Source organism: Buteo buteo, chromosome 18, assembly GCF_964188355.1.
Source record: "Buteo buteo chromosome 18, bButBut1.hap1.1, whole genome shotgun sequence".
Classification (NCBI taxonomy): Eukaryota; Metazoa; Chordata; class Aves; order Accipitriformes; family Accipitridae; genus Buteo; species Buteo buteo.
The window spans coordinates 4,921,813-4,932,483 of NC_134188.1; the positions used below are offsets into that span (position 1 = coordinate 4,921,813).

Here is a 10,671-nt window from a genome sequence, read left to right on the forward strand (position 1 = left end):
TTATTTCTGTATTTGTCATGTAGTACTGCTGTATCTTCATGTTCTCACTGCAGCAGCTTTATTCAGTACTATCCTGATTAGGCACTGAATTCCTTCTGAATACTTAAATACCTGGATCGAGGAGTGCTCTTCTGGATTACATTCCCAAATGGATTTTAAAACACCTCTTTAAACTCCAAGTGGAACTTGCTTCTACTTCCAGAAACCAGAATATCCTCTCAGGGACACAGATGAAAAAATCCAGACCTTTAACTCCCTTCTTACAGCGATACTTCCAATTCTACACAAAAGTTTACTGGCTCACTCATGAACAACTGTCAACGGGGGGGGGGGGGGGGGGGGGGGGGGGAATAAAATGTATGTAGCAGGATTCCATTGGCAGTGTAGAAGTTAAAGATCTTCAAAGATATTGCAAGAAAAAGGAACAACACTGTTTGTGTTGTGGATAAGAGATTCTTGATTTATGATTAAATATATTTTGGAACGCAACAGCATTTATAGCAAACCTTTATTCAATAGTTTAAAAAGTGTATGGAAATTTTCATGAACAAAGAGTTACTCAATGGAAAATACCTTCTTTTCCCCCTTAAAAAGTTCTTCTGCAAGAACATGCATTAAATGCATTTACCTACAGTAATCAGTTTTAAAATGCATGGGTATTTTTGGATTTCTTGTATACATATATAGCATTTCCATAGTTAAGAAGCTACTGTCCTGAGCAGTGTACGAAGAGACATTATTTAAACTACCTACTTACAAGACATTTATGTAATTGACAACAAGCACAGAACAATTTAGACTTTAAACATTTAATGCGCCTTGTCATCAAGGAAGGCAAATGATAACTGTAGGACTGCTTAACACTGTGAGTGTCAATTTCGTATCATGTATTTAAATCTGCAGTATAAAGACACACACAAAACATTCTTGCAGAATACGTTTTGTTACAATAAACCAAGCTTGTATTCCATCATCATGTGTGGTTCTCCCATAACCTCACTCTGTGAAGGATCTGGAAAAAAAAAGTTGACAGCATGAGGCTTTTGTCAAGCTACAGAGACCAGCAGTAACTATGAACATGACCTTTTTTTTTCCCTCCATTCTAATGCTTAGTGCAACAGTTACTCGACTGATTTTTGACAGTGTTGCACAATGCAGGTCTGTAACTCCTAAGTCTCAATCCAAACCAAAGATGAGATAACAAATACATCTACAGCGGAACAGTATTTCATAAGGACCCCCCCACACACACACACTTCAAGTAAAACCATCAGTTCTACATAAGCACAGTCTCCTATAGCCTGAACCTCAAGGCTGATTGAGTTTTGTGTTTAGGAATCAAGTCTGACTGAAGCTCTTTTCCCCATCGGTTCCCCACATCTCTTTCCAATGCAACTTCTCTGCACAATAGGAGCTCATGCTCCTCCCTTCTGTTAGTTGGGACATATTCATGGTTTCTCTTCTCCACCTAACCGCCTAGTTTTACAGACTTTCTATGCCCTTAAGTCTCTCTGAGATCCCTCCATTCTGTAAAGTATGGTTGATGTTAGCCACTGTACTCAAAGGTTAAAGGAACGTGCAGAGCACACAAGAGATACCAATACTGACAGTATGAACTTCATTTCCATACAAAAAACCCAGACCTTTCTTTATGGGTGTATTGGAGTGGTTTCCTTCCATAAATAAGGCATATTAATGCCTTTGATTCCTCCAGAGACACCAAAATTATCTAATCTAGCCCCAGCTGATAAATAGAAGCTTAACCAAAACCACTTTTACCCACTCACTCCTCAGCACTCTATAATACGTAACAGCTTGTTGTGAGCAATGGTAAATAACCAAATTCCTATAAATGATGTTTGACATTGTTCTACCCTCTGAATCACAATAACCTAAGATTCCTTCCCTTCCTCCCTGTAAATCCATCCCAGAAAATAATCCCAATGTACCTCATGCCTCTAGAATCCCACTTACTCCTCCATTATTTTCAGTTTCCTACCTCCCTGGGTCCTTCCATTCTCCAATCCCACCTCAAAATACCCTCTGCCTCCTTCCATGTCCTTAACTACCAGCTAGAAAGAAATAATTTTTTCAAACTATTTTTCCAGGTTTATTCTATTCCACACATACTGTCAGTCAGTATAGCCCACCACACAACTGCAAACTGGTAAGTTAATTTGAGGGAGCCTTCCCCCTGCCACATCTCTGGTTCATTAGTTCAGTATCTCTCCTCTAGACTTTCTTTCTTTTTAATTATAGAACTTATAAAAACTTTGTATCTTTGTAACCTCCACATGTCAAAATCTGCACAAGTAGTTCAGAGGTTTCTGGGGAAACAGGCATACAATCTAAGTGCATAATCTTCTACTCCTTTAGAAACCCAGCCTACAAGCAAACACTGCCTTACTCAATATTTCAGAGTAATTTCTGCACAACTAGCAGCTGAACAACATTTATTTCTCTTTCCCCAGTGCTTCTTTGCCTTCAGGAATTAAATTTTTTCTTTGTATTTTGTGCGTTTAATTCTCTTATTCCATAGAGGCAAAGAACTTCACAGTTCCCAAATTTTACTTTTAAATGTTCCCATAACATTCAAAACAGAATGTATTTACCATTAAGGATATCCTCAAAACCGATGCATTCATCATTTCCCCTCAGAGTATCCAGTGCTATGTTTGAGCTGTGAAGAAATGGGAGACGCTGGGCCTGTAATAAGACAACAAGAGTTCAAGTTTCTGCAAGTCTGAAATTGAGGGGGTTTACATTTGGATTTCTCAGTCTGAAGTGACTGAGAAAAGCAACAGGTAAAGTTACTTGTTCCTTCAAAAACAACGATGAATAGTGTAGTTTAAAGAAAAAAAAAAGTATTTTTTTTCTCCTCTGTTATCACATAAAGCTGGGGAGGCTCACTGCAAAAAACACATCTACAACCTGAGGTCAGTACTGGGTGACTGACGTATACTGCAGTGTTTGGAAAGTACATTCTAAGTTTTCCTACATCTCCAACGCAAGTCAGGAATGTAAGTGAAAGAGCTATATTGATTTTCACATCTAAACACAATCCTCCTTGCAATTAATCTAAATCATAATTATTTCTCTGATCCCTACCAATTCTTAAACTTCAAGTCCACTCCCACTTACTTTCAACACTCTCTTCTGTACCCTTCACTGACAGCATTACCAAAACATTTCAAGTGGTACACACAGCATTCAGATCCTAAACATTCCAAGAATGGCATATCTGTATGTGCTGGTTTTGGCTGGGTGTTGTGGTTTAACTCCAGCCAGCAACTAAGCACCACGCAGCCGCTCACTCACTCCCCTCCCAGTGGGATGGGGGAGAAAAAACAGGAAAAGAAGCAAAACCCGTGGGTTGAGATAAGAACGGTTTAATAGAACAGAAAAAACTAATAATGATAACACTAATAAAATGACAACAGCAATAATAAAAGGATTGGAATGTACAAATGATGCGCAGTGCAATTGCTCACCACCTGCCGACCGACACCCAGCCAGTCCCCAAGCAGCGATTCCCACCCCCCACTCCCCAGTCCTTAAACTAGATGAGACATCCAATGGTATGGAATACACCGTTGGCCAGTTTGGGTCAGCTGCCCTGGTTGTCTCCTGTGCCAACTTCTTGTGCCCCTCCAGCTTTCTTGCTGGCTGGGGATGAGAAGCTGAAAAATCCTTGACTTTAGACTAAACACTACTTAACAACAACTGAAAACATCAGTGTTATCAACATTCTTGGCATACTGAACTCAAAACACAGCACTGTACCAGCTACTAGGAAGGAAGACAGTTAACTCTATCCCAGCTGAAACCAGGACACTGGGGTAGAGTTAGTTTTCTTCACAGAAACTGGTACGGGACTGTCTTTTGGATTTGTGCTGGAAACAGTGTTGATAACACAGGGATGTTTTGGTTATTGCTGAGCAGGGCTCACACAGAGCCAAGGCCTTTTCTGCTTCTCACCCCACCAGCGAGCAGGCTGGGGGGGCACAAGGATTTGGGAGGGGACACAGCTGGGACAGCTGACCCCAACTGACCCAAGGGATATTCCAGACCATATGACATCATGCTCAGCATATAAAGCTCAGGGAAGAAGGAGGAAGGGGGGGGACGTTGGGAGTGATGGAGTTTGTCTTCCCAAGTCACCGGTACACGTGATGGAGCCCTGCTTTCCTGGAGATGGCTGGACATCTGCCTGCTGATGGGAAGCGGTGAATGAATTCCTTGTTTTGCTTTGCTTGAGTGCATGGCTTTTGCTTTACCTATTAAACTGTCTTTATCTCAACCCACAAGTTTTCTCACTTTTACCCTCCTGATCCTCTCCCACATCCCACTGTGAGGGGAGCGAGCAAGCGGCTGCATGGTGCTTAGCTGCTAGCTATATTTTAGAAAAGTGAAATAAAACCAGAAGAGAACTTGTATATCTAACATGAAGCTGGAAGTGAAAAACCTTCTAATCACCATATTTTGCCCACCCATTCCCCAAGAATACCTGTGGAGACACAGTAGCAGGGTATCCTCACCTGCCTCATTTTCTGCCTTTTTCCTAACATAAGTTACGAAACATAAGTTAGGAAAAAGATTTCTTCCTCACAAGACAGCCCAGCTGAGATCAAGGGATGTTTTCATACATCTTCTCTGACTTTCACATCTGCAGGACCAGTAATTTCTGCCAAGTTTAATGCAGCTAACTGTGGTTCAGTAGCACCTGATCCACTGGAAGGGAGTATAAAATTGCTCTAACTCACTTGGAAGAGCAACTCTTAATAGCTTGACAGCCTTCAACAAGCCAAAAAATAGTTTACTAAGACCAATGAGTTTTCCATGTTTCCTAAGGGACAAAGTCAGCCTACCTCCAGTTACTCTCCATCCTAGGAGATGAAGAAAAGGAGGGAGACTCAGCTTCCCAAATAAGAGTTAAAACCTTTGAACGTAACTCCCTGTAGACCTCCCCTGATCTTACAAGAAAGGCTGTGGAACAAAATAAACACATAGCAAATTCTCTGCTTCAGGTTTCATGTTACCTCTATACCCACTCCCAAATCCCTACCTCCTTCAGACCTCTAAGTCTCTTTACCCCACAAGTGCAGAGATTCCTCCCCATGAAGGTCATACATTCCACACAGGAGAGTATTAATTTTAGGAATTAATACTCAATTCCTCCTACTTTTCTCTGAAGGCTTACAGGAAGCTAGTCCACAGAAAATCTAGAGCAGTTACCACTTCACCAAGTAACCAATAAAAGAACTACAGCTGAAATGCTTTAGCATATTGACTGTTCTGGAAACTATTAATTGCAGTGTTTGGTTGGTTTTAATAAAAGCAGTCCAGTGGAAGAATTTCTTCTGGAAACATAAGGTATTTCAATAAAGAAAGATGTCTCTCTGAAAGCATATTCCAAGATAAATTTTTTTTTTTCAAGTTAAGTTATACCAGTTGGATAAAAATGCCTACCTGTTTCACTGCTCTGAATTCCATCTGCAGCTTTAAAGGTGCATGGAGTCCTTGAATATTTCTCAGCGTGGCAAAGTTTGTTTTATCTTGATTTAACTGGAACTATCATAAACAACATTGATTTTTATTTTAGAAAAGTTACTTTCCAGTACAGCCATAGAAAAGATTTGTGACATCCTACTTAAATGAGCATGCTTATTAAATGTATATGTAAAAACTCAGTGATACTGTCATATGTGTCTCAAATGTACATGAAAGATAATGATGCAGTAATACTTCTTTTATGAAACTGAAATTGCTTTTTGCTGGATTTTATTACAAATCAATAGTAACCATTTTATTTTGTTATTTTTGACAATCAGGTCATGTAACACCACCAAGTGGTGTAGCTTTGCACTACTTACTAAAATATTGTCAGCACAAATTGGAAGCTAAGTCTGGTGTAACCTAAGAACACAAACTTTAAAGCCACAATTGATGTTATTGTTAGTCATCAAAGACTCTACTTGAAAACACTTGAAATCCTACTTGACCAGAAAAGAAGACAGAGCACCACACATACTCCATATGACTCTGAAAAGCAAAGGAAAGCTCACAATTCTACCAACTGCTCCAAAACTGATCAGCAAGACAAAAAAATCTATCTAGTAGAGGGCTCTTTTAATGAAAAAGTGCTGGTTCAAGATTACTAAAGTACACAAAAGTAACTTCTGCTTAATGTTAAACTTAAAAGCTTGAGTAATCCAGTCTCAAATTTGGCTTTTACAGTAGCGACTACATGCCTGTAATGTTGACATAAATCAATATTGTAAAATAAAACAAGAAATACGAGCCTCTTATTTTAAAACCTGTACTCAATCACCATGACAAAAGCCTACTAGTATAAGAATATCATCCTGTTTATGCGGAGGGATCCCAAAAGTCAACAGGAAAATACAAGTCAAAGGCATAACATGCATTTTCTTCATAACAACCTATATTGAACACTTCAAAAGTTAGCAGAAAATACTATTTATATGCCTCATCCCAAAGTTACAATTCTGGTCACATCATTTTTCCATTTCTTTTATTTTATAAAGGTAGGGGTCCTTTAGCTGGGTAGCAGAAAGATTTGGTTTCTACTAGTTCTACCTGAATAACCTACAGCAGTAAAAACAACCATAACTATGTCAGGCTAAGATAAGCCTTTTCCCATGCAAATGTACATAACAATAATTCTTAGATAAATCGGCCACAAACTTACAGAAAGACTAACCAAACAATATGTGGAAAAAAACCCCGTTAGTTTCACATACTTCCTAGGGGATCACATTGTCCGTTTTAATTACTTCTGTGGGTTTTTTTTCCTCTCTCTAGCATGTATTCTTCTAATTATGCAGGTTTTATACAGCAAGAACAGAGTTAAAAACTAAGTTATAGCACTCAGTTTAAAAAAAATCAAATGAAAAATAGCTCTGAAACATTTATAGTATTTATAAATAAGCTTGTGGAGTTCATGTCACATTAACATCATCCTTTTAACTCAAGACAACACTACCACTGGTTAGAATTAGAATATATTAGATGGTCTGAGTTACATTCAGACCTTGTCATGCTGATTAGCTTTGCAATTTGGAACATTCTATCCAGATATACTGCCTTTGCTTCAGGACATTTTATTAGAACAAATCTGTGCTGACAAAACAGCTACCAGAGACGAGATTCAGTTCAACCAGCTATTTAGCCAAAGCTGTCTAGTCTCCCTTTACCTTCAACCTATGGTCTGCAGACCACTCTTCAGTGGTCCACAAGTGATGATGAAACCGGACAAGATTGCATACACTTACAACACACTGTATGTATAAAATTTCTAGATGGGATCAAGTAATTTTTGTGTTCACAGACTGAAAGTCTGAAAACTAAGATATATGGTAAACCTATAGACAAAATGGGAGGATCAGCCTTCCAGAAGTGGCAGGTGTGCCCCCCACCTAACTATAGAGGCTGCACACACAACTAGCTTAGTAACTTTTAGATGACTAAACCTTGCTAAGTAAATCCCTACTTGGAAGCCCGCTTACATACTTGAAGTGCAGACAGTCACAAGTAGGAGGTTAACATTAAACAAACTTGCCAACAATGTCATTTGTATGAATAAAATGTTACTATTGTTGAACATCTTTATTCTGTTAAAGGTAAGACCCTGGTCATTACTTGTTACCACACAAAGCAGTCCAGGTAACCACATTGTTAATTTAAACTTCATAATCAGTTAAGAGTGTAGATGGCTACACTCCATGTTATACTTACATTTTTTTCTGCCAACTCCAGCGGGTGGCTAGGCAACAATTCATTTTTCACACTTGTAAAGCTAGAAATACAAGTAAAAAATTGAACTTCAAATTAATCAGGATATTGTTTTTTAAGTTGCGTTCCAAAACTAATCTCAGATACAAATATCAGCCCACAGAGAGACACAATTAGCACAGTTTGAACTACAAAAAAAAAGTTTAATAGTGAAGCAGCAAATAAGACCTCTAACTACAGCACTACCAGAAGAAAAAGAATTTAAATTTCAGGCATCCTTTTTTCTTCATGTTTGACAAAACAGAATGACAGTTTTTCTTCCTTGACCCTTTTCAGAAATAGAGACAAATATTAATAAATGAAAACATCATAGATTTAATTATGTCCAAACTATGGTATCTAATTTTAGATTCTCCAAGCTTTTGCAACTGAATACTGTACATAACTTCCCCCACCACTCATAGTTGTATTACCCACATTTTAAACTCCATAACTTATTTTAGATTCATTATCCAAGACATGTACATCGTTCTGCACTCATGTAAAATGGCAAAACCCAAACCCACTATTTTTACTATATTAACTTGTACCAAGGCTGAAATTAACCATTTCCCACAGTGCTATAGCATGCTCATATACATGTATTTTACAACTAGCATACCTTTCATAATCATTAATACTTTGCCATCTCTTTAGAAAAGAGTATCATCACACAGGTAAAAGTCCATTAATTTTATCTACTTCTTGAAGTGATGTTTCACAGCAAATTCACACTTGAAGGACAATCTGATTAAATACATGCACCTTAGGCTATAGCTTTTGTGATACACCTTCCAAGAACCTTCTTTAAAAGCCAACATTTAACACATACTTTCTTCCTATATCTAAAGTTCAACGTTTGCTACAGCACAAATCAAGGAGTAAAGCCTACCCTCTACGCAGAAGATCATGACCTTCAAATAGTCCTGAAGCTGAAAATTCAGTAATTGGGATACTATCTTTCAACAGAGAAGCACCACCTCTGGAATTCTGGAACCAAAAAAGTTAGGATTACTTTAACAGAACCAGACCCCTTTCATATGGGCCATTAGGCCAGGCAAATGAAACAAAGCGTTCAAAGACTCCTTAAAGTACTCACACACAAGCCCTAGACTTTAGGGTCTCTTTAAAAACCAACTAAACAAAACCCCTCACCGAAACACAAACCCCATACTAAATTAGATTTTTTTCAGAGAATCTGATAACATTTAAAGGTACTGATAATACATTTTTAGGATCTGGCTCAAACAGTTAAACTTGCAATTACCCCTTGTTCATTCCCACCCTGAGTGCAGGGATGGAAAGGAAGAAGGCAGATCATGCTCAGCTGACAGGACAGAAAGGAACATGGCTGAGCATTCCTTCATTCACTTCAATACATACATAATCAAGTAAGATCAAATTGATTTTATCCACGGTTTAATGCTGCCATAAAGAGGACAAGGTGTATGCAAGTGGTCGAGTATGCCAGTTAACTGAAAGGGCAAAGGAAGAACAGTAACTTGTAGCAGAAGACCAGAAAAACACACCTTCACAGACTTACTAAATAAAGCCATCTTAACCCAGACCACTGATTTCATGCTAACCTGCCTGATTTTACTGAAGCGACTTTAGGATTGTTCATACAAATCGTTCCACCAATAGGCTGATGTATAATGAATTCTGGAAGGTGACAATGATGAGCTGTTCAGTGCAGGAGTTTCCTCCAGGAGCACTGTCGGATCCAACAGAAAACTCATGCTTATGCTTAAGGTCTTTCGTACTAACGTGGTAACTGTCAACAACCTAGCAGGTATTAGAAAACCTGAAATACCTGTTGTTACATGCATATAAAGCATCTACCAACTAACGTACTCAACGCTGACCAGACCTTTCTGAGATCGCAGTCAGTGAAAGCATTAAAGAGATACACTACCTTCAAGATGTGACAAGAGCAAAGTGAAAGTCACACGTAAGGAGAAAACCATGAAATCCTCCCCGAAAAGTAACGCTCTCAAGTCACGCCAGTGCCCGGCCCGTCTTAGGAGGCCACACCACCGCTACCCACCGCAGAGAACTGAGGCGGGACCTTCCACCGGCATTACCGGGCCGCTCGGCCTCCCCGTCCCGTCCCCCCCAGCTCCCAGGCACCCTCCCGGCCCTGAGCTCCCGTGAGGATGCCTAACGGAGACCGGCCTTCGCAGGGGAGGGGAAGGGGACGGACGCCGGACGCCTCTCCCCTGGTGAGGGCCCCCCCCAGCCGCCAGCACCAGCACCAGCGCCCGCCATGGCTGCGCCCGACCCCCATGACTCAGCACGGCCCCAGCGCCCCTCGCCCAACGGCCGCCACCCGCGGGGACCCCAACGGCCACGGGAGGGATAAGGGGGGAGCGGGGCAGACAGGCGAACGCCCTCCGGTCCGGTCCGGCCCGCTCCGCGGCCCAGCCCCGCCGCCAGCCCGCACTCACCATCTTGACCCCACACGCACAGCCACTTCCGCCTCCTCCTCCTCCTCACTTCCGCCCCGCCCCCGGCGCGCTGCGTCAGACGCAAGGAGGGAACGGCGCCGTGCGGGGAGGGGCGGGGCCTGGCAGGGAGGGGCGGAGCCGCGGGGGCCGTGAGGAAGGGGGCGGTGGTTGATGGCGGCCGGCGGGCCCTGCCCCGCGGTGCTGTGAGGGGCCCCTTCTCCGGCCCTGTGCCCTCCTCGGCCATGGGTTGCCTGCTTCCAGGGCTGTTGCTCGTAGAGTGACCGCGCTGTTTTCCCCCATGGCGGCAAAAGCCAGCCGTTTTGGTACCGCCCTGGCCCCAAGCAGGAGCTGGAGTTGGGCCGTGGCTTCTTCCCGCAGTAGGCCGGTGGCGGCCATGTTGTGGTGTCAGGTGCGGGCTGCTCGTCTTGGT

At 41.5% G+C, this 10,671-nt stretch overlaps 1 protein-coding gene across 1 annotated transcript; it reads right to left on the reverse strand.

Moving 5' to 3' along the window:
- Positions 1-490: 490 nt before the first annotated feature.
- Positions 491-10,342, reverse strand: POMP (proteasome maturation protein). Its single transcript, XM_075050665.1, has 6 exons — positions 10,242-10,342; positions 8,687-8,784; positions 7,759-7,819; positions 5,470-5,571; positions 2,613-2,706; positions 491-1,012 (listed from the first exon to the last, which is right to left on the reverse strand). The coding sequence occupies exons 1-6, from the start codon at positions 10,242-10,244 to the stop codon at positions 945-947; spliced, it is 426 nt and encodes a 141-aa protein (XP_074906766.1). The 5' UTR covers positions 10,245-10,342; the 3' UTR covers positions 491-944.
- Positions 10,343-10,671: the final 329 nt, after the last annotated feature.

Excerpts from the sequence above, each read along its gene's own strand:
- POMP (XM_075050665.1), bottom strand. Across the intron at positions 7,820-8,686 it reads CATGATCTTCTGCGTAGAGG|CTTTACAAGTGTGAAAAATG; the intron begins GTAGGCTTTACT and ends TTGTATTTCTAG. Across the intron at positions 2,707-5,469 it reads AATTCAGAGCAGTGAAACAG|GCCCAGCGTCTCCCATTTCT; the intron begins GTAGGCATTTTT and ends GTCTTATTACAG.